General features: G+C 36.5%; 1 protein-coding gene across 3 annotated transcripts; it reads left to right on the top strand.

Annotated features, from left to right (window-relative positions):
* Window positions 1-25,657, top strand: LOC136261389 (uncharacterized). 3 transcript variants are annotated; one of them, XM_066055391.1, is made up of 7 exons: window positions 1-100; window positions 7,183-7,610; window positions 10,769-11,319; window positions 11,715-11,770; window positions 22,576-22,683; window positions 22,744-23,087; window positions 25,068-25,657. In XM_066055391.1, the coding sequence occupies exons 2-7, from the start codon at window positions 7,242-7,244 to the stop codon at window positions 25,461-25,463; spliced, it is 1,824 nt and encodes a 607-aa protein (XP_065911463.1). In that variant the 5' UTR covers window positions 1-100; window positions 7,183-7,241; the 3' UTR covers window positions 25,464-25,657. The 3 variants fall into 3 exon arrangements, with proteins under 3 accessions (XP_065911463.1, XP_065911464.1, XP_065911465.1); XM_066055392.1 differs by lacking the exon at window positions 1-100 and adding an exon at window positions 2,276-2,398; XM_066055393.1 differs by lacking the exons at window positions 1-100; window positions 7,183-7,610 and adding an exon at window positions 9,337-10,261.
* Window positions 25,658-25,929: the final 272 nt, after the last annotated feature.

Below are 25,929 nucleotides of genomic sequence, written 5' to 3' on the forward strand. Positions count from 1 at the left end.
GCCGTATGTATAATAGCAGCCTGCCAACTATCCTCTACACCCTGGTCTTAACTATATACAAAACGGATTAACAGCTAGTCTATAGCTACTGAGTGACTCTGTGAGTATGATATTGACCAAACTATTATTTTATATAGTAACCTGAATAATATATAAATACAAAACGGATTAACAGCTAGTCTATAGCTACTGAGTGACTCTGTGAGTATGATATTGACCAAACTATATAGTAACCTGAAATATATATATATATATAATTATATGCATGCATGGAGTGCCATGCAGTATAGCTATATTTATTTATTTATTTGTGACTGAATTTGACAAAACAAAGCTTCGACGCACAAAGCTTTGTTAGGAGATATGGCGATTTTAAGGAATCATTGTGTAATAACTTCCCAGTGCCTACAGCTGTGCAAACAAAATTTGCACTAATTGCTCATCTGTTCACTAGCTATCACTGAGTGGGTGTATATATTTCTGATACCCAAAATTTGCCCTGTTTTGAGCAGCTTTTTTCGAGCGGGTAATAATATCACAGGTGGTAGTAATAGAGTGGTAGTAATAGAGTGGTAGTAATAGGGTGGGAGGGTGGGGGTGGACGGTGGTCTTAACATATGGGTATAAAATGAAGTAAGAAGACGATTGGAATCCAGAGGCCAAGTTTTGGGCTCTCTATGGCCCTCCATGGCCCTCCATGGCCCTCAAATTACTCCAAATTGACTGAGAACACTATTGGCGAGCTCTCTGTGAAGTCCCAGCTCACTACACACCATTATCACAAAGCCATGGCCATTTAATGGTGCCAATCTCACACTCGTGGCTTTGACAGGGTCGGAAGAAAGCTGCTACAGAAACCAGACTTGCCAGTGCTGAAGGAAGTACAGTGTGAAATATGATAGTGTATTAGACCAGCAATCCATTTCTGGTAAAATCGTAAGTTTGATTTTGTGTGTGTGGAAGCCTTGTTATATAAAATCCGTTCACATTTATTGATTAGCATAGGATGGGCTCCAAAATAGGACGCAATTACTCGAGCTACAACAGGAATTTAACAACTTTATCATAGTTCAAGGCTGTGGCAACTTTCTCGACTTCTATGTCTGGTGGAAGCAGCCCTGCAAAGTCATTTCCGGAAAAAAAGGATCGATTCACGGACACTCCGGCGAAGTATAGTTAAAAATCACGCTATATCGCTCCAATCAACTGTTTTATATCTTCACTTTGTAGAACAATTCATCTACTTTCTACGCATCCCCAGTTTATTTAATCATCCCCTTTTCCCCTAGTAATAGTTTTCCCCTGTAGCTAGCTGTAGTTTAAGTAGTTGTAATAGTTGTTTGTAATTGTAGTAAGTTATTTTGGAATCCCCTTTAATCAAATCACGAATTACAAATCAAATAAAATGAGGCGTCACTGGAGTAATAATCGTACCATGAATTTAAGTGTACGGAAGTACATGGTGTTTGTAAAAGTATACGGTACACATTTTCTGTAAACTTATCTCAAACATTTTTTTTTTACAGAAATGTTTCATTTTTTTTACAGAGACATCTCAAACAATGTAATGCATACATCTTCTAATTTATGGTGCGATTATTGTCCAATGATGTTTCAGGATTTGCTGGTCACTGTAAAGTGTTAATAATAAATACTTTAGGTTTATGGAAGAAAATCCATCCCTCCTGGAGGAAAACTGAGTGTGGCCCCGACTAGACATTGGGTGACCTGCAGTTCCGACTAGACATTGGGTGACCTGCAGTTCGAATCCTGGGGCTGGAGGGATTTTTTTTCTTTACTCGGCACTTTGGCCCCTTTTCTGTTACACCTTTCCAGCAAGAGTTAATAATAGTCCAGCAAGAGTTAATAATAGTGGAGGGCCCCTCCACTATTATTAACTCTTGTTTCCAGCTATAAATCATTAAGTCTAAGTCATTAAGTGTAAGTCCTTGAATTTAGGTTAGGTAATCCTAAGGTTACAGCACATGTTGCTGTAGACCTTCAGTGCTGGTCACTGTAAAGTGTTAATAATAATAATAAAAATTGTAATTCGTAATTAAAAGGATTAAATAACAGGGGTTATTTAGAAAGTAGATGAGTTGCTCTACAAAGTGAAGATATAAAACCGGCTGTTGATGGGATGTAAGTGTGATTTTGTAAACTGTGAGTGTCGGTGAATTGACCTTTTTCGGCTTATACGTATTAATCGGAAATGACTTTGCAGGACTGCTTCCACCAGACAAAAAAAGCCGAGAAAGCCGATACTAGGTGTACAAAGTCCCACAGCCTTGAACTATCTAAAGACATATACGTAAGTTGTTTGACTGAATAATCAAGTGCGGTTCAGTGTAGCTAGCTCGAGTAATCGCGTCCGATTCTGGAGTCCGTCCGATATAAGGTGAGTTACTCTAGCTACGAAGTTATTTGTACACTTTATAACTAAGTCAATCAGTTGTTTTCAATGCCTTGAGAATCTTTTTTGGGGCGGGGTAAAACTGGGACGGGGACGGGGACGGAGACCATGCAAGAACAATTATTATACAATCACTTTTAATTTTAATGTACATTAGCACTTATGCCCCAGGCGGGCTCTGCTAATTAAACAATATAATAATAATAATAGAAGGGTAAAACCGGGACGGGACGGAAACAGTGCAAAAAAAAAGAAGAAACAGTACAGTGGATAGTTATGCACTTGTCAATTTCATGCCCCACCCCGGGGAGGGTGGGGGAATACAGGGGATTTGACAAATCGTGGTGTCAAATTCCCCACTACTGGGGCAAAATCGGCTGTCAAATCCTCACTATGTCCCCACCCCCTAGTAGGGGATTTGACAACACCTCAAGGATAACCGCATATTTCATGCATACGACTAATAATTAACCTGGTATACACCTGTAGCTAATAAAATTATAGTTAGAAATGCAACTACCGAAAATCGGTCAGTGAATTGGAGAACTGCATGTCAATTGCCCCAGGGGTGGGGACAAGAAGCAATGTCAAATCCCCACATGGGGTGTGGGGATGCCCGGGGGTGGGGGGTGGGGCATGAAATTGACAAGTGCATTACTAGGGACAGGGAAATGAAGGCTACAGTCAGGACTCCCCACTAAAGCTACATGCAGAGTGACAGTGGATGTATAAGACCTGGTTCTGGGTGGTTTCCAGGATTTGGTCAAACAAAATCGAGATACCCTAATAGAACATTCACTCTAATAGAGCAGCCACCCTAATCCGAAAGCAAAATAATATATGAAGGATCCGGCATCATTGGGCCACCCAACGAAAACTTGACTTTTCACAGCAGGGTGGTGCTTTTTTCATTGGGATATTTCATAAATATACTATTACAGGATCTTTTGGCCTTGTTTACACATAATTTGCATTTATAAGTAGCAAAAGACCTTTTGATAACTGCATGGTTTTCAATCCATATTACCAGGGCCTAAAGCTACGAAGCCATGATTATGTAGAATAGAAGGCATGCATTATTGTGCATGAGAAATCTACAGGAGGAGTCTGGGGAATGATCCTTGGGAAGCATTAAAATTAGACTCCCTATTATCATTAGGGTTAGGGTGACTGCACTATTAAGGTGACTGCTCCCATCCTGACTTTACCCCTCTTGGCCTGTCCTTATCCTGGTTTTACCTGATCCCGTCTTTTTGGCATGTGATCGTGCTGAATGAAACATTTAAATTGTCCTTTTCTTGTTTGTTTGTGTGTGTTGTACTGTGACTTTATTATTTTTATAGCTTAATTCCTTGCCATGCCTACTGCTACTGTGCTTTTTGTATATAAGTATATTGTCGCATGTGTCAAAGGTATATGTAAATGTAATTGTATATACTATGAGTTTTTGACATATGATGGTTTACTCTCTCATGTAAAATTAAATATAGAGCTATATGGTGTCATCTTTGGTGCATGTGTTTATAAACAAATACACAGAAAAAATTGGAATTTTCAACCAGAGTAGGGACCATAGCATATCGATGAAAAGTACTGAAACAAGCTGGAGTAGTGCACGATATTAAATCACAGTAAAACAATAAGAAGTGTTATGTCCTTACTGTGCATTTCCATTATGGTATCTTGAGCACAATAGGAATATAAAACTTCTTTTTTTTTACTGTGATTTAATATTGTGCACTACTCCAGCTTGTTTCAGTACTTTTTATCGATGTGCTATGGTCCCTATTCTAGTTGAAAATTACAAATCTTCGGTGTACTTGTTTGTTAACTTTTTATTGTAAATAATATATTATTATTATGATTAGTGAACCCACGCATACCGCATCTGAAATGGCGCCATGCCTCAATTATCATCTGAAAAGTGAAGTATCCATTACGCTTCGTTGTCAGCTATGTTCAACGCGTTACGCAGCATTTCAAATCAAGAACTGTTTAAAAAGCAAGGGGTGTCACATAGATATGCGCTGTAGGTAGATCTGTGACCGCGGTCAAAGTCTTTACCGGAGGAAATTTCACTTTGACCTGTGACTAAGAGCCTTTTTTCAACCTTTTACCGGTGACTTAGTGACATTATTTCAGCACTTTTCGATTGTGGGTTGGAAGCTTTTACCCTTGACCGTTGAATTGGCATGATTTTGGTGGCCTTGACTTTTGACTTAGACTTTTACCGCGGTCGCAGATCTACTTACAGTGAGTGCCTGTCCCTTGAAAAGCACCTCTGCAATCCACGCATACCAAAAGAAATGGTGCCGCACACGCCAGTTTTATCAATTATCATCTGAAAAGTGAAGTATCCATTTTCGCTTCGTTGTCGGCTATTTTCAACCCGTTACATGGCAGTACAAATCAAGAACTGTTTGAAAAGCACCTCTGCTATCAAAATAGCCACTATGACAAATACGGATGATTTCTGTTACAAAGGGAAGCCCAGGGCCGCCCACAGGGGTGGGGGGGCAACTGGGGAATTTCGCCCGGGCCCCAGCCTAAAAGGGGCACCAGGAAGCCCCATGAAGGGCCCTTGAATCTGTTTAAAAGATAGATATACTCTAATAGAGCAGTCAGATCTAGATACTCTAATAGAGCAGTCACAGTATTCTTCAGAGGAGCAGTGTAGTAGCAACTTGTTGAAAACGTTTTGGGTTGATCCGAAAGCTTGTTTGGACTTAGTTTTACCTAACCAATACTGCCTCATCGTCGTCAGGGGAAATTGAGGCTGTTTTGGGTGATATTATTTCGTGGGCCACGCCTACTCCTTTGTGGTCCCTACTATACAGTAACTATTATACTATATGACATCTATTCATGTAACACTTTCACCCCTCAGATCAAAGAAACCACCCAGGCTAAATTCCTAGCTGGGCTACATATGAAATGTAGACTGGGCTATAGCTACATATGGGAAGCGATTATATAGACGTTAAAGCCGAAATCGATTGTGGGGATAGATTAATGAGTATAGTATGCACTGACTTTGATTTCGCTATGAAAACCACTCAGATGGAGAGCATTTTGTTTTCTTCGCTCAAGGTCTTCACTATCCCATGAGTTGAAAAACATTGGGCTAAGAAGTGAACTAGTGCTATGTAGCTTATTTGCCAATCGTTTCTGCACACAGAACACACCCCATCTCAAAGTTACCACTCTGCATGAAATCACTGTATAAGCAAGCTTACCCATAGATAAATATATACCTTACCAAAAGGTATATATTATCTATGGCTTACCTATCTAGGCCTTTAAACTCCGTAATTATTCCATAAATGATTCAATAGCACTGATTAAAACATTATTTATTATTTTCTAAACTTGTGTAAATGAAATTCTCCATGATACGATATCTCTAGGATTTGTCCATTCATCGTAACCAGAATGTACTACCATTTAGCTGGTTATTTTCAAACCAGAAATTTTTGTAGGAACAGTAAAATCTGAAGATGTACAGGTGGATTTCAAGCAAATAGAAATTCGTGTCACAAATTACAAAAATACGTAGTCTACATGTACTTGTGTGCTCACTTTACCAATGGAATCGAGGACGGAATAACCTCCACTTTTGTACACTGGAAACAAGACTGAGTTATAAGTGGAGTAGTTAACAGCCTGGCACGGGCGAGGCAATCGGCTCGATCAGAGTATAGCAGCAGCAGACAGCATTGATTCCCAAAAATGGCCATTATGGATAGGTTACTGGCTGTTGATGCAGTAATGATACTGTTCAACTTTTATTAATAATACTGAGCTTAAACACGAGTGAATATGTGTTGTCAGTGATCACGTGAAAGCACATTATTTTTACTTGTGGGAATTTATTTTTGAAGAACAGAGAATTTCTTTTCAAAGAGAAAGGCCTCTTCAAAACATCCGACAATAAAAACCCTTTGAAAATAACCAGCCAACTGTACGGTAGCTGCTGACCCATAATTGAAATTTTTAGGCATGTGTAATTATGTAGTGTCCATGCAGTGGTTGCATTAATATTGGCTTGAGTGATTGATCACCCTGTGCAGGCTATCAGGCTGATATGGATGAGAAGTGTTACATATTAGCTGTAACATGGGACATTTGGGCTTTTGCCTGATATGTATGCCCTCATGCCTGTGGCCCTCAGGCAGTCAGGCATACATATCAGGGAAAGCCCTCGTGCCCGTGTTACAACTATTACATAAATGAATCTGTACAACATAAGTATAAGAATAATTTTAAACTAGAATGTCAGAATTGAGATTGCAAGCAAAAAATCAACAATGGGGGTTAAATTAGCAAGTCAGCATTCTAAAACTACAATGGAACATGTCAAATCCTTCTAAAGTACTAACACCTGAAACTTTCACACACAGATCATGGATACTGTAGAGAGTATATACAGAAAAATGTTATTGGATTTATAAAACTTAAGGAGTGGATAAGCACTGCAAATGCTCCTGTGTAATTATATTTGGCATTTTAAATATGTATGACGAAGGTGACTACTACACTATCCTTAGCAAGCAATTAGCAATATGAATTGTGTGGCGGTAATCTCTGTGCACTCATCAAACTTTTCCACTTATCCAACGATATATACAAATGATCATAAAACTGAGAATTTACCATACCCATTTAGTCCAAATAGAGTTCTCTGTGTGACAGTTTTCTAAAGGGTTTGACTTGCTCCATCATGATATTACATACTGATTGATTTATTCGACTATTGTTTTGTTGTATAGCAATCTCCATTCCCATTGTTATAAAGGTTGTTTTCAAAAGAGTACGTTTATTACTATATATGGATTTAACAATGGAAATGACAGAGGAGAGAAAGAGTACTGATGATTTCCATATTGCTGATTCTTTACAAGAATATAAGATAACAATTAAAGTCAAATCATCCAAAATGTGTGAAGAGCCAGGCTTGATAATGATAACATCAAAACCAAAATCTACTCAAGATAACACCACTCATCAAAAGAAACAAATGGCTGGTCTGCTCAAAAGTTTATCAAAGGACAACCCCATTGTCTCATGTGCCTTGGTCATTGTACTGATGACTCTTGTGATAATCATATTACAGATTCCTACCATACTTTATTACACTACACCTCCATCTACAGAAGATTCCTCTCTACTCAGCAGTATTGACTTTGAAACTTGCACTGTAAGTTCAATCATGTACATATGCCTATACTAGTATAATAAATGTATTTGTTGGATACACAAAATGAAGACTGGATGTGTAAAGAGCCTAATATGTTGCCTTCTTACCTGGACAGTCTTTGGTCACTTTCTATGTATATTTTGAGCATTTCTTGATAATTGATCTTTGAATGTTTTGCAAGTAGAAGCTCATTTTCTTGGCCTAGGTAGACACCAAATTTTTGTCTTATTATTGTATAGGAGGTAATTCAATTTTCACAAAGGCAAACAAAGTACAAACAGCACACAATTTCACCCCAAGTAGCTAGCACAGTGTATGTACATCATTCTGTTCACTGACTTGCTTAATGCTTTTTGGCAGTCTCATACACTCATCTTGATTCTCTAACATAAGATGCTGAACCATAGAATTTATTGTCCTCAATGCAAATGTTATTTAATAAGTGAGATAAACAATACTACACAACTTCATAGCTAATGCTTTAGCATTATTCCACATTCCACCAGTGAAGCTCTGCTTTTCATAACAAGTGGGCAATAAATGAAAGCATTCATTTGACAATCAAGATATTAATGAAGGTACATAGTAAACCACCCAAGACTGATAAGTATTAAACACCAGAAGTCAAATGCATTAAATCAACTATAATAACATTATTCTGGCCACCTGACTTCTGCGTTATGTGCTAATAAGTTGCTTAATCCATTGTTTTGCTCTATATAACCATAATCTAAGTTCTTACCTACCAATTACCTAATTGTAGATGCAATCAACTCCCTGTTACTCCCAATAATAATTATACAACCAAATACTAAGAATAATACGAAATGCGGTTAAAATTACTTCATTAATAATGAATAAATAAATAATAAATAATGTTTGAGAAAACTACGAGGCCTAGAGACATGAACTAAGCAGGGATAGATTCGCCTGTGAATGAAGGTACAACCGTATAATAAGTACGCCTGTTCGTGCTGATGACTTTACCATACGTGTAATTCTGTATAACTCCCGGCACCAAACCCAGATTGCTTGAAGGAGAAGATTAGTAAACGTCCGCGGAGAGGCCAGAGGCCACTTTACTGGTAAACAACAACATTACAAGTATGTTTAAATGTTTGTAACTGTGTATTTTGTGTGTAGGATATGCGCTCCAGGCATCATGCAATGAACAACCAGCTGATGACCAGTTGGGATACCAGCTGATATGCTAATAAACAACCAGCTGGAACAACAAGGTAATGAGTAATGTAATACTTGTACCGGTGGTAGTTGTATTATACATCTTCATCCTTCATCTGGCTTGCTAGCGGCTGGAATTATTTTCCACTGGACGCCTTATCTACTGCTCTACTGTGAGTCTGTATAATAGCTAAACAAGAAGCCGATGCAGTATATACAACAATGTGTAACTATCTCCTGTATGTTGTGCATGGCTGTATGCATAATATTATAGACTGTGATCACTGTGCCAATGCCACACCGTTGATATAGCTACTGGCACATCACCTGTGGCCTCTAGTTACAACAGAGTCTGTTGTGCCATATTGGCTTGATTGGGATCAATTGTTAATTGTGACTTCACCATGTCCCTTGTTCTGCATAGCCTCATTTCACTGCTGAGTCATCTTGAGAGTCACGTCACACCTACAATATATAGCTACTTTCAATATAGCTTGGTTTTTGTGTAGGTTGTGTTTTAGTATTGTGGTTTTCTGATGCCAGTTAAACTCCCTTACCTGTGTACGTATGCATATGTATCATTTCCACCGGTACACGCACACTACGCTGAGTGCTGCCTATGCCACTGTTTATACTTGCCCAATTGGTAGGTTGCAACGTTGGTATATGTACTTGGTTGTATGTGACGCGGTCCTAGTAATAATAATAATAATAGATAATCAATTCCTAATTGCTAACTTTCATTTTCACTGATTATCTGTCAACTGCCATTGTACACAGGAATACAAACTTTCTAACATCATTACAACTGCTGTAATTGTTGGCCACTAGTGCCACACCATGCATCTTTAACTTCTGAATGTAAATCTGGTTTTTGAAAGTTATGCTAGTTGGTTTGACATGGACACTATTTAGTAGTATTGTGGGCTTTTGTCCTGTATTCAAAATGGAATAGTAAAATTTGAGGTATAATAAACAGATGCTTGGTACATTGTGCAATTGAAATTATCAGTGTTTGCTTTCCACTATACATTGTCATTAATGGAGCCAAATTGCCAACTGTAACTGTAGTACTTTCAAGAGTGTCTTCTCAAGTAACTGAAGAAGAACTGAAAGCTGCAACAAACCATAAGCAGTAAATTAACAAGGCAAATCAAACTTAGAATGTTATTTTGCATGGAAGGAGTATATACTATCATAAAGTTACAATACACTTCTAAACTTTGCTGACATAAAAGTTGCATTTAAAAATCATTTTGAGTCATGCATATAGTAAAGCAGCTAAGTGAAAAAATTATTCACTTTTTGTACTTCATGAATGTATCATTATTGGATCATGTGAATTTTGATAGTGAACATTGGTAATGATGCAAGAATAATGACAATGCACTATGGTAGTGAGGATTCAAATGTATCTGTAACAAAGAAAGCATATGAAAATATTGATTGTGGGTTTATACAGTGAGCAAGTAAGCACAGGACATCGAAACAAAAGTTAATAACAGTTTTAAGTGTAGCAAAGTGCTTACTATATAATAATAATTGCAGATAAATTATAAATTGTAGTCATGTGTACGTGCAAATACTCTTTCACCACTAATGGCTCAATGTATCAGTTAATTTCACACTAGATATCATCAAGCCAAGTATCTAGGATTTATCAAAACAATATTATAAATCTAACCTGTTAATTCAAGGGCTCCCTCTGTATACTTTCACAACATTGCTGTAAACCTAATCCCACAATTGATCTCAACAAGTGTGACTATATATTATAGATAGCATAGGAATGATAATTTCTTGAATTAATGTTGATATGTGTACACCTAACTATGAAATAATTTTATCTTGAGTTGACAAGATATATGTATACCTCATTAAAGCAGTGCATATATCTCATTAACATCCTGAGCCAGTATAACAATTATGTGATACACATATATAAATATATATAAATGATATAATATTTTCTTCAGCTTAGCAATGTAGAGGTATTTCAATCTGCTGCACCCAGTGTATCATTGCTTGAAGTCTGCATTACAAGTGGATGTTCTAATGATTGCATCAACAATACTTCACCAGTATTTCATCTTTTACAACCGGTATATGACCTCAGCCTTTTCACAGCAAACAGTCAATGTAGTGAAGCTGTTGTTTCCCTCTTCTTCAATGCTATTAATGATGATATGGTTAACATCAGTCTGGATACAGAGTGTATACAAGTTAGAGACAGTAGCTGTGCCTCTGAGTGGAGAATAACTGAGACATTATTTAACCTAACATTGTTGGATTGTGACAGTTTGAATGCCACTGAACACATTTCATTGGCAAAAGCTCCAATTTTACCATGTCCTGATGGTTATGGGGTCTTATGTGGGTCCATCTGTCAACCATTATGTGCAGAAGTTTCTTCATTTAGTGAAGCAGCCACTACTGCTTATCGGGTACTGAATATTATATTTCATGGCATAGCCATAATTAGTGGAATTATCACTTTTGTTGCTTGTATTTATCACAGAAAGAAAATGTAAGTTGAAATTGCAGTTCGACCTATTCATATTGTGTCTTATATTTATTTCATTTAAAAATCCATCTGACTTAAATTATAATAATGTGAGAGCTGTAATAGATGTACGGGAGGTATAATTATAACAATTATCTGTTAAGGAACAAAACCTGAATGGTCAACACAATATGCATATGTGATAAAAGGAAATAATCAGTTGAAGTGCCAACTCTAAAAATGTAGTCATAGGCTCACATAGTTTTAAAATTATTCTTAAGACCAATTTCTGTGCACTATATAGAAAACCGAAAATGTGAGGAATATATATTATGCATGAACTTCAATTGCTATGAGATTTAATAAATTATGTGCCTGTTATGTAGTCATATACTAATGATTGTATTTTGCTACTATAGGTTCAACCATCCATTGATATTTGTGGTGTACTACACAGTTATATTTCAGATCATATGTAAGTTTCATTTAAGGAGTGTAGCTACTTACAGTATGAAGAGTTAATAATAGAGGAGAGTGGCAAAAATTAAATCATAATGTCAGAGCTAAAAATTAAATTATAATGCCTGCTCTCCTTATATTAGTGCACAAAAAAATTATGAGACATTAATTTTATTAATTGATTGCCTAGCTGATATAACTGTAGAGTTGGCTAAACATAGCGTAAAGCATATTATGTAAAATATCTTCACAGAGAATGTAAGAAGTTTACAATTGTACTGCAAGCATCAATATGGGATTGCTATTGTAAAAGTTCTTTTGTATGTTTGCACTCTTTTTTACAGTTATATATGTAAAGACATTTTGTCCACTTCTTTAAGTAATTATTCCAGAAGCTTTCCTTATGATGTACATATCATGACAATAGCTATAAATTGCTATGTGTGGTATCTGCCTTAGTGCTTTTTACAAGTCAGGGTGCCGTCTTTAGCTATATATTAGGTCTATGTAACACAAATTAGCTACAAGAATAATAAAATCTGTCACTCTGCTTGGTTAACCTTTTTCCCTGATAAATCTCTGTTGGCTATACCAAGATGTCTAACAAGTTAATCCTTAGAAAAAAGTACATAAACTAGATGAATAAAAAACTGAAAATTTCAAATGGGGAATAGGGATCGTTGAAAAAAGCTACAAACAAGAAGGGATTGCTGGGGTAGTAATGTAAACCACAAATCCCTATTTTGACTTAACTAATTTAGCAAAATATTGCTGTGACAAAGTCAAAATAGGGATTTGTGGTTTACATTACCACCCCAGCTATCCCTTCTTGTTTTGTAGCTTTTTTCAGCGATCCCTATTCCCCATTTGAAATTTTCAATTTTTTTATTCATCTAGTTTATATCACTATGTAATGGGTGGAACATACTGTGGATTTCACCCCCATTGAAAAATCCCAATCACATTTTAAAATTCATTATTCAATATGCAATTTCTCAACGGACATGAAATTGACAGTAGTTGTAATGTTCACTACACTTTACAGTAATCAATTGTTGGGGAATGCATTCAGATGCAAGATTAATTTTTTGGCATGCTTGGCACCATTCCGTCTTTTGATGTGGTATGTGCAGGTCCATCAATCATAACTATGCTATGAAAAAGTAAACAAACAAGTATAGCTAGAAAGAAAAACTAGAAATTTTAAGTTGGATTAGGGAAAAAAGTAGTGAAACAAGAAAAGTTGCCTATACTTGCCGATATACTAATGGACATTAAATTTCCTAATTTAGTCATCATAGACTGGAGTAAAGGGACTAGTGTCCATTAGTATATCTGCAGGTATAGGCAACCTATCTTGTGTCACTACTTTTTGCTATTCCTTTGTTTCAATGTTTTTTTTTTCTTTGATCCCTAACTCAACTTAAATTTCTAATTTTTCCATCTACTTAAAAGTACTTAGTATAGTGGTTTGTGTTTTGCCATAAAATAAATTAATGCATGAATAATAACCATTATCTCAGCAATTTGAAAATTTATGTTATTTGTAGGTGTTAGGCTTGCGCCAATTATGCCAGCATAATTTCGAGCATAATAGGCTAGCAAAAGCATCAAGCATTATGCCAGCATAATAGGACGATTTTCAAGAATTTTAATTAAAACACGCAATGCGCGCACCAATAATACTGCACGACATGAACACACTGCACATTATTATTGCATTTCATATCAAAAACCTTGCAGTGTTATTATTTTTACTATTTCTTGACAGATTATTCACACTTTATGGAAACAAGATCAAGATACTCTAATAGAGCAGCCACTTACTTTAATACAACAGTCAGGAAATGCAGATATACTCTAATAAAACAGTCAGCTCTCAAGCATAATCTTGACTTTTAGAGTATAATTTAGAGCATAATGGGCTGGATTTTTGAGCACTGCTCAAAATTTACTGCTCAAAAGCATAATAGGCAATTTTTCTAAAGCATAATTGGCTCAAGCCTAGTAGGTATAAATGTGTAAAGTATTATCTTCAAGATTAAAATGGATAGCATATGGCTATAGATCACAAGATATAGCAGTTTTGAATTTTTGGTTTCCCATACATTATGCATGCAATTGCCCATAAGGGGCAACTGTTAGTAATTACAATCACACACATAATGTATGGAAAAACCGCGAGAGCCACAAATTAAAAAGTATCACATCTCATGACCTATATGCTATCCTTTAAAAAAAAATTTTTTTTTTGGGGGGGGGGGGGGGGGGGGGGGGGTGTGCTTTAGACATTCTCATCTACAATAGTAAGGTTGCTATAAGGGCAACCATTATGATTCTTGAAATGCTATTAATGTTGTTTCATACATCTGGTGCTACAGTGAAACCTGTCTTAGTGACCACCTGTATAGAAAGGCCACCTCTCTATAAAGGCTAACTATAAATTCTCTAAATGAGGCATCTGTGCACAAATACAACTGTCAAAAGCAGCTACCTGCCTATCAAGGACATGAACTTTTGACCCAAATGTGAACAACTTAGACAAGTTCCACTGTATTCTTTTTTTAATGTGTGTGGTATTTTGAAAAAGTTGACTAATTTTATTTTTAAAAGTTGGCAAGCAAACTTAAGGAAAAACAAGTTGATAAATACTTTCCCCTAATATTGAATGTGGAACTGTGGTGTTTTTAATTAATTTCAGTCAATTTGTTCTGGTTCAAGACACACGGTAGTGTGTCGTGTGGCCCAAGAAGCCGGCGCACAACACCCGTGAGTATATTGACAGGAAGAAAGAAAACGCAATTTTCGCACCTCCGTAGCTCTGTGCTGCCTTGATGAAACAAGACGATTTTTGCTGTGGACACTCCCTCCAACTTCAGTACCCCACATTCCAAATTTGAGCAAAATCGCTTCAAGCGTTCCCGAGATATGCGACTTCAAAAATTGGCTAAGTTTCTTCGTTTTTTTTCTTCCTCTTCTTATTTTTCTTCCTCTTTTCGCACACTTACAAAAACCGCTGTAAAACGCGAACGCCATATCCGATTGCCTTGAAAATCCGATTGCCTTGAAATTTGGCACACAGAAGGGGGGTATAAAGGCGCATCTCTGTACCAACTTTGGCTGGAATACGATAAACAGGCAAAGAGTTATTAGCGATTATCCACGAAAAATAACACCAATATGTTGTCACGCCTGCAGGGTAAACCGCGTATGGAAAAAAGCTGAAAATCGGTGGGTGAATAGGTTAACTATTGAACCTCAAACCTTTTGTGGTTTGAAAGAAATCGAGCTAAAAACCAGGAAGATACAACGAAAAACCTACAGTGTGTAACAATTATGCAATAGAGATTAACTAATAAAAAACCACTACTTTCCACGCCCACCAGAAAAACCGCTTGGGGTAATGCTTTGAAATTCGCTGTACAGATGGAGTAATCATCTTAGAATGGATCTTCAATGGTGTAGAAGAATCAGACTTGAAGCCACGGAGTTATAACATGAAATCAAACTTGGTGTAGCAAGTGTGAGATCGAGATACTCTAATAGAGCAGTCACCCTAATAGAGCAGTCACCCTGAAAAGAATTCAACAGATCAGCTAGAAACTAGTAACCTGTATAGAGATAAGCTACAACAATTCACCCTGTAGAGATATCATCTAGAAGAAGCTACCTTGTAGGGAGTTCAACTACGTAGTTCAGCTAGAAGAACTCACCTTGTAGAGAGTTCAGCTACAAACAAATCGCCCTGTAGAGGAATCAGCTAGAAGAAATTACCCTGTACAGAGTTCAGCTACAAATAAACCATCATGTAGAGAGTTCAGCTGCAAACAAATCACCTGTAGAGAGTTCAGCTACAAACAAATTACCCTGTAGAAAGGTCAGCTAGAAGAAGTCACCTTGTAGAGAGTTTAGCTACTAACTAGTGACCCTGTATAGATACATCAGCTAGAAGAAGTTACCTTGTAGAGAGTTCAGTTACAAACAAATCATCCTGTAGAGCGATCAGCTAGAAGAAGTTACCTTGTAGATAGTTCAGTTACAAACAATTCACCCTGTAGAGAGATCAGCTAGAGGACTCACCTTGTGGAGTGTTCAGTTACAAAGAAACCACCATGTAGAGTTCTGTAATAAATATATGCATTATATATATAATGTGTACATTTATTGATAAAATCAGAAATATTTAAAGTATTCATCTGCTTCATCTTTTCTTCTTTCTGTGGCTGTTGTGGATTAGAGTTATGTTATCACATGCTATTTATCACAGTTCTATGTATTTTGTAATTCATTAATTAATTTGTAATGTAATAATTACCATTTTTTGCTAAGGAACTGCTTCTTGAACAAACCACAATTAACATTCAAAACTATCTTCTTAACTGTCTTATAGTTTGCCTATGATGTATTCTTCTCAACAAAGCCGTGAGTCTGCTCATTTCTCTTTTGATATACAACCCCCTTTTAATGTGAAGAGATATGCAATCTCTGCCCAGTAGATATGCAATATCTGCCCAGTAGTCTGCAAGGCCCAAATTGTCATTTTTCAGTTGTCATAACATCCTATTATGAAAGCTGTTCACACTGTATTCAGAAATGCAGTATTGTGAATTGGTACGCAAAGTATATGCCTCAGAGTATAACTTTAATAACTGTCTTGTAAGTTTACTGCAAGATTTGTAGAGTGCTCACACTATCAGCATGCCATCACACACACACACACACGCACACGCACACGCACACGCACACGCACACACACACACACACATGCACATCATCATGCACACAAACTGAAATAATCTCAAGATGAAAAGTATTGTATGCATGGTATCATTTGCGAGGACTTTAGTTTGGCGAATTAGTGAAATTTAGCTATCAAGACACACGGTAGTGTGTTGTGCGGCCCAAGAAGCCGGCGCGCAACACCCGTGAGTATATTGACAGGAAGAAAAAAAACGCAATTTTCGCACCTCCGTAGCTCTGTGCTGCCTTGATGAAACAAGATGATTTTTGCTGTGAATATTTCCTCCAACTTCAGTACTCCACATTCCAAATTTGAGCGAAATCACTTCAAGCATTCCCGAGATATGCGACTTCAAAAATTGGCTTAGTTTCTTGGTTTTTTTCTTCTTATTTTTCTTCCTCTTTTCGCACACTTACAAAAACCGCTATAAAACGCGAATGCAATATCCGATTGCCTTGAAATTTGGCACACAGAAGGGGGGTATAAAGGCGCATCTCTGTACCAACTTTGGCTGGAATATGATAAACAGGCAAAGAGGTATGAGTGATTATCCACGAAACATAACAGCAATATGTTGTCACGCCTGCAGGGTAAACCACTTACAAAAAGAAGCTGAAAATCGGTGGGTGAATAGGTTAACTATTGAACCTCAAACCTTTTGTGGTTTGAAAGAAATCGAGCTAAAAACCAGGAAGATACAACGAACAAACCTACAGTGTGTAACAATTACGCAATCGAGATTAACTAATAAAAAAAACGACTACTTTCCACGCCCACCAGAAAAACCGCTTGGGGTAATGCTTTGAAATTCGCTGTACAGATGGAGCAGTCATCTAAGAAAGGATCTTCAATGTTGTAGAAGAATCAGACTTAAATCCACGAAGTTATAACACGAAATCAAACTTGGTGTAGCAAGTACGAGATCGAGATACTCTAATAGAGCAGTCACCCTAATAGAGCAGTCACCCTGAAAAGAATTTAAAAGATCAGCTAGAAACTAGTAGCCTGTATAGAGATAAGCTACAAATAATTCACCCTGTAGAGATATCAGCTAGAAGAAGTTACCTCGTAGGGAGTTCAACTACGTAGTTCAGCTAGAAGAAGTCACCTTGTAGAGAGTTCAGCTACAAAGAAACCACCATGTAGAGAGTTCAGCTACAAACAAATCGCCCTGTAGAGGGATCAGCTAGAAAAAATTACCCTGTACAGAGTTCAGCTACAAAGAAACCATCATGTAGAGAGTTCAGCTGCAAACAAATCACCTGTAGATAGTTCAGCTACAAACAAATTACCCTGTAGAGACATCAGCTAGAAGAAGTTACCTTGTAGAGAGTTCAGTTACAAACAAATCATCCTGTAGAGCGATCAGCTAGAAGAAGTTACCTTGTAGATAGTTCAGTTACAAACAATTCACCCTGTAGAGAGATCAGCTAGAGGACTCACCTTGTGGAGTGTTCAGTTACAAAGAAACCACCATGTAGAGTTCTGTAATAAATATATGCATTATATATAATTTGTACATTTATTGATAAAATCAGAAATATTTAAAGTATTCATCTGCTTCATCTTTTCTTCTTCCTGTGGAAAAGAAAAAAATAGGTTAAAAAGGCCCCAAAGCTGGCCTATTTGGGCCAGCTTTGGGGTATACAAATACAAAAAGAAGTGAAATCTAATCCAAAACAGCCAAGCTGTAAAATAAGAGTGCAGCCCTCAAAAAGGCTATGGTGAAAAAAGATGTGAAATCCAAGGTGGCGGCCAAGAAATGGCTGTGATGGTAGGTTAATGGTAAAAATTTTAATAACAACAATTCAGATGAATTTTGTGCCAAGACCAAGTGGCACCAAAATTCGCCTGAATAGTAGTTATTAAAATTTTTACCATTAACCTACCTTCACAGCCATTTCTTGGCCGCCACCTTGGATTTCACATCTTTTTCACCATAGCCTTTTTTAGGGCCGCACTCTTTTTTTACAGCTTGGCTGTTTTGGATTAGATATATGTTCACCAAATAAAATTACCCTTATTTACTTTCCCTATCATCTCATATGACCTAGAAGCAGTTATTCACCATTCAACTATCTGCCAATATACTTTATTTACCAATTTGTCAAATATAATGCCTACCAATCAAATCACATATTCAGTACATCTGCAGAGAAAAAGGTTGCATCAAAACAGTACGCAGAAAAGTTTACCTTATGCAGAAATCAAACCTGGTACATCATGTTAACAAGTCTCTTGCTTTAACCATTAAACCACCTGTTAGTTATTATGGTTGTTGCAATTGGGTAATTAAGGCATGGTTCATACAGTATTGTACAGTACAATAGCACTGTCATACAGTATGATAGTACTGTATAGTAGGGACCATGAAAAAACATCACCCAACAACCAGCCTCACTTTTCCTTGGCAATGATGATGTAGTATTGGTTAGGTAAAACTAAGCTCAATCAAGCCTTCAGATCAATCCGAAACATTTTCAACACATTGCTAAATGTATGAAAATTTATTAAACAGAATTTTCTAGTGACTGACTGACTGACTAAGTCTTCAGACAAGCGTAGCTACTACCTCAATAACAGCTAAGGCTATGGGCTTGAATTTTTCATTGTTTGACATCACTTCAGCAGGACACATGCCTTTTGGCATACTGCAGTATGTACAGTTACCAGTGTCTTTCTTTGTGTCCCATTCGTCTTTGCTGACAGTGAAAGGTGTCAATTTGGCAGTAGTGCGGGATAGCTCTCCTTCATAATGGAATCATTCGTATCTTTCATAGTGGTTACTTTGATTGCGATGTGCTTTTCAAACAGTGTTTAATTCGTAATGCTGAGTAATGGGTTGAACATAGCTGACAATGAAGCGTAATGGATACTTCACTTTTCAGATGATAATTGATAGCTGGGGCGCACAACGCTATTTCTTTTTTAATGTGATATGCATGGGTTCACCAGTCATAATAATTTTATTTTACAAAAAATTAACAAACAAGTACACAAAAATTTTGAATTTTCAACTAAGAGTAGGGACCATAGCATATCGATAAAAAGTACTGAAACAAGCTGGAGTAGTGCACGATATTAAATCACGTTATATCTCTACTGTGCATTTTCATTATGGTATCTTAAGCACAGTAGGGATGTAACGCTTCTTATTGTTTTACTGTGATTTAATATTGCGCACTACTCCAGCTTGTTTCAGTACTTTTTGTCAATATGCTTTGGTCCCTACTCTAGTTGAAATTTCCAAATTTCTTTTGTACTTTTGTAGGTATTATAGTCTGGTAGATTTAAGGTTGGACCCGGAAAAAATTCGAAGAAAGCTGATTTTGGTATCATTAGAAAGCAAATTTTTCATAGAATAACATATCCAAAATCCTCTAAAATCCACCTTGGGGAAAAATGTTTATGGCCAATTTAGTATTGAGGCATATGTGACTGGATTCAGTAAAGTTGTTCTTCCACACGTATCCAATTTACCAACTTTGACAACTCATAACTTCAGATTGGAAAATGGTATTGACTTGAAATTTGATCAGTAGTGAGCACCAGCATCACTGATTAGGTGGAGAAAACTTCAGGTTGATATTCACCTTGTACACTAAGTTGTGGTTTCTTTATTAAATGCATTTGGTAGACCTATTTTTGCAAATCTGGTCATTTGTGGCTAACAAAAATGCATATTATCCTTAAAATATTTTCTCATAAGAAATTCATTGCAATCAATATTAGCTGTATGAAATAAGGATAAGACTAGTTATAAAAATAAAAAGGTGCCAATCATGTAAGTTCTGAACAAATATATTTGTCACGATTATTGTAAACAGTTTCTTCAGCACTTCTGCAACTCTCTTCCCTGCAACTGCCACATGCTACAACATACTTTAATCCATGATTACACTGAGAGCGTAATGTTGCTACCACATGGATTTGCAGTAGAAAGCTTGCATTTAGATTGTACAAATTTAAGTTAAGACTTCTGGTGCTAGTCCAATGTCTGTTGTCATCAGTTGCATATAGTCTCGATCCTTCTAGTTTCCAGCTCCATTATGGTAATGGATCAAGTTAGTCATTAAGTTCCTTCTAATGAATAACTTGTAGATGCACATACAAGTTGTGAAAGTGTGTTGTTTTTGCAATCATTTGCACATCATTTTCTTCTTGATTAGGCCAACTTTATCCCATTCAAATGTTGCAGATGTTGTATCACAGCCACTCCATGCAAGTATGTGAAAAGAGAAGATGTAATTATGACATTACAATAGGACTTATGTGCCCAATAATGTCATCAATTTTCCAGTGTTCAAATGTTTCCCAACCTTTGAAAGAAAATATATACTTGCTATGCTCTGGTGCACCATGCAGAAGGACAAGAACATCAGTGTCATCAGCTACAACACACTTTACTTCCTTCAATTGCAAATTGAAGTGCACATTGAACAATCAGTTTGTCAGTATCCAAATTACTCTGATGCACAATCTGGCCATCATCTCTCAGATATTGGACAATCAATTGATGTTTGCTCAAACTTCCTGGTTTTTGTATGCTTCCATAGATTCACTTGACTGAATATCTACACCTGCACATACGTACCATAACGTACCTGGGGATGCTGCCAGCCCTATACACTGATTGCACACATGGAGATTCTGACATGCTGATGGTCCAATGCGCATTTCAATTTTGCAATTGAAGGAAGTAGATTGAATGTTGTAGCTGATGACAACAATGAAGTTCTTGTGTCACTGGTGCACGCTGGAAGCAGAACATGACAAGCACATATCTCTTTTCATTCAGAGGTTGTAAAACATTTGAAGATCTGGAAAAATGATGAAGTTATTGGGAACATAATTATGTAGGTCCTCTTTTCACATTCCTGGGTGGCTGTGATACAATGTCCGCAACATTTGAATAGGTAAAGTTGGCCTAATCAGCAATCAAATGATGTGCAAACAATTGAAAAGTTAATGATGGATTATATAATGCAACAATTGCACCTGTTGAAAAAGTTGGAGTTTGATGGGAATCAGTTTGATTTATTGAGGAGTCTCAGGTATACAAAACAAAGTACATGGAAATGGTGGCATCAGAAAGTTATTACACATGCAAGCTGTGAAAGTGTGCTAACCCTTACAGTTGGATGGAGCTTTCAGGATCAATGGTTTTAGCTGATGCAAGAAGTCATTCATTGGAGGGAACTTAATATGGGGCTGGAAACTAGAAGGACTAAGGCTGCAACCGATGATGATAGACATGGGACCAGTCCCATAGATCATATAATTAAGTTTGTACAATATAAATTCCAGCTTTCCACTGTAAATCCATGTGGTAGCAATATTATGCTCTTGTTGCAAACATGGATTATTAATGTGTTGCAAAATGTGGAGGAGAGAGTTGCAGAAGTGCTAAGGAAACTATTTCTTGTGAAAAAATAATTTAAGGATAGCACATTTTTGTTGGTCACAAATGACCAGATTTGCAAAAATGGGTCTGCAAATACATCCGATTGAGAAACCACAACTTAGTGTTCAAGTTGAATATCAATCTGAAATTTTCTCCACCTAATAAGTGATGCTGGTGCTCACTACTGATCAAATTGCAAGTCAATACCATTTTCCACTCTGAAGTTACGAGTTGTCAAAGTTGGTAAATTGGATATGTGTGGAAGATCCACTTTCCTGAATCTAGTCATATATGCTAAATACTAAATCGGCCATAAAAAATTTTCCCCAAGGTGGATTTTAGAGGATTTTGAATGTGTTATTCTATGGAAAATTTGCTTTCTAATGATACCAAATTCAGCTTTCTTTGAATTTTTTCTGGTTCACCCCTTTTTTCAGTTATATCTACCGGACTATTAATGACTATGTCTAACAGATTAAATAATTTTGCCAAGAGTTGCTCTTGACCCTTGCATGTGGTGCTTGCATAAGCCTGAGCATACACAGCAGACACAGCACTCATGCCTGTAGTATAGCCATTATACATACACCCGTGTATGTGTTTGCTTACAATTAATTTTTATATTCATATACAGCCAAAACAACCATATAACGTACATTTTTCTTCTTGTCTATAGCATACTTTGTGGTGGCACCCTACGTATTTGGAACAGATAGTTTACTGTGCTCTCATCCTAGCCTAGTTGTGGCAAGTGCTGACCCAACAGCATTTTGTAAAATTCAAGGTATGTGAATGGTCACATTAATTTGTAAAATAAATAAACATCAAATGCTTCTTATTCCAGGAGTTGTTATACACACTGGAGGGCTGATCTTTCTTGGATTTTGGCTATGTCATCTTTGTCACGTATTTTTCAGTTTAGCTTACCCATTCAGATCACAACAACTAATGAAATCTGTACAGTTTAGGAAGATCTCTCATTTGACTGAAGTAGTGGTAGTAATAGCATGTGGATTCATACCAAGTATTGCCATCCTCAGTACCTCAGGATATTCATTTACAGGATTTCCACCAACTTGCAATGCTTCAGATACTGATGTGCTGTTTTATACATTCACATTACCATATGCCCTTGCATCAACATTTGGTCTGTGTATATTATTGGCATCATTGTGGATCTTGCATAAGGTATGCTTTAAATGAATTTATTTTGAGACTGCAGTTTTATGACTTAGCATGACAATAGTAAACTGTATGGATCATGACGACTTACATTTTTATATTGACTGGAAGTCATTCTCACTTTATCTTCACAGCACCATTGGTTGTATAGCAGACAGGTCAATATAAATGTTTCCAATGCAACAAAAATTCTTATTTTATTAAACAGAATTTTCTATGAAAAACATACAAAGTAGGGCTGAGCGATTAAGAAATTTTGCTACCTTCACAATTGTAGAATACAACACTATTACAATTATGATAATAATCATGATGTTATATCTTTACATGCATCAAACTATTGTATATGCACAACTTCATATAAATTACAAAACAAGGTGAAATTGTGTACAACTCATCAGACCAGCTGTAGTTCAATACAAACAGTATACTGAATAATAGTGTCCTTAGAAATTCAACGGTTTGTACCAGGTAAGCTTTTTCAGTAGTAAGATTTATTTACACAATGAACTGTCTCAGAAGGCTTGTTTTCCAGATCAAGCTCTTCTTCCACAATAGTATGTGCACCATTTTGAATTTATTTACATTTGATGTCACAACATCACAATATTCATATAATGCATATCAACATCACGATGTTTAGACATAATCACGATTAATCCCATAATCAATATAATCTCCCAGCCCTAATACAAGGCAAGTTCATGTCTTTGTTGAATGCAAGGCTCAAAGTTTTAAGGCTTTAACTGTGTGGCTTGTTACTTTATTGTAGCTATCAACTTACAACAAGAATAAAATAACATGGCAAAGCTGATGAAAAAAAGATATTCTAATAGAACAGTCACATAATACCTACTAAATTATGAACCTTTCTGGTTACATCTAACATAGCTAGCTAAACACTGGCTATAATTATACTTGTAGAGATGTACTATAATCTACTGTAAATATCAATGTAAATAATTATATGCTCTAGCTATTAGCTATTTAAATAGCATAGATTGATACACAACTACTTTACACAAAACACCAGCCTCACCTATCCTGTATAATGATGAGTTCAAAGTGCAAAGTAATTCATGATCACAAAACTCTCTATTGTTTTACCAAGTTGTAAAAAATTATCTAACAGAATTATGGCTGATTTACATGTACTTACTTGCTAATGCTTTCTGACAAATGCATCTCACTACAGTATAGCTAACACCAAGGGCTTTATGTATTTACCACTTGGTTCTGAGATGTGCCTCTTTGCCAACTGTATAGCAGCTAAAACACATGTATGACTTAACATCGTCTTCCCTTCAAATTTGTCCCATTTCTTGTGGTAAAAGGTGTTGATCCAATGGCTTATTGTGTTATCTAACATGTAAGAATAGGTTGGGAATTTTATAATATACTGTTAACAGTTAAGGCATTCATCTAAAGCACTCAGTTTTCAGCTTTAGTAAAATCAGTGAGTATCTATTTTTAATCATAGAATAAACAGTTATAGTATAGCAACTAAAATGTCACTCATGTGATCAACTGGAGCTAGAATACCTTAATGTTCTTTTCACTCATAAGTGTACAGTAACTGTACTATATTCACTCAGTCAAAACCCTTGCCAGTTATAGATATACATCGCATTTTGGCACTATGATGATTCTCCCACTCAAAATATAAAGTACACTTATGGCATTAGAGTGTAAGTAATTTATTTTATTGTCAAAGAAAACTGAAACAGTAGTACCACCATAATACCAAAATTTTGCTAATCAGCACCGAAGTTGACAAAAAATTCCTAAGTTGACAAGATTGGATTAGCATTATTAACAAGTGTGTATAACAACCAGTGCAGCTGTTACTGTAAGCTGCCATGCTAGCACATACTGTGTACTATATACTGTGTTGTACGTGTGCATGTATATACGATGGTGTGTGTGTGCATGTGTGCATGCATGTGTACCACTGTAGTTACCTAGTATCTGTATTTGTTTCCATAGACTTTTAAGACTACCAGCTACAAGGAAAAAACTTCTATGGCATGTGCAAACTATTCTACTCCAGAAGCTAAACTGATGATTGCTTCTTTATTTTATGTTACCACAAATCTATTAATATTAATAGCTTTAGCAGTTACCTTACGTGGCATCAACACTACACTTGAAAACGTAACAAGAATTGCCTTGTGTGTTGCTGGTGGTGACCAACCTGAGTGTGACAAATATAGAGAACAATTGAATCAGCATTTGCTTCCTGTCCTTGTATTTGATTTATTAGCTACATCTTTCATTGCTCTGATTAATATTGTCAATTTACTTTTTGTGCTGCAGTACAAAGACATAAAACTGTTAACAAAGAGAGTCAGCAGGTTGCTTAGCACAAGTGGTGTGTACTGAGTGATGCAACCAAAAGATATATAGTATATAGTCACTGTTAGATGTGTACACCATTATACACATGACTTTTGTACAGTACACAAATTTTATTACAGTTATGAAGTTAGGCTTGATTATTCATACTATACATTTTATAGCTTGTGGTGTGCGTGTATCCACATGTTAACAGATTATTCATTATGCCAGTTGCTGAACATATAGCTGTCTATTTATTAGTTTTGCGTACACAGTCTAGTAAAGTGATTTTTAGCTCTCAATCACTTTGGATCAGCTCTAGCATTACTTAGCTACTTGCAATTTATAGTCAGTTTGTATTGACCTGGCCCTTTTTTCATCCTAAACAACTCTTTTTACATGGACCAATTTCCTGAAGCACTGTGAAGCTATGCTGGAGCAGTTTAGCTAGCTATCAAAAGTGTTTTGACAACAGCAACAAAACAAGTGAGATATGGTATTTTGCCTTTGA

The sequence above is a fragment of the Dysidea avara genome, chromosome 7 (genome assembly GCF_963678975.1).
Source record: "Dysidea avara chromosome 7, odDysAvar1.4, whole genome shotgun sequence".
Taxonomy (NCBI): Eukaryota; Metazoa; Porifera; class Demospongiae; order Dictyoceratida; family Dysideidae; genus Dysidea; species Dysidea avara.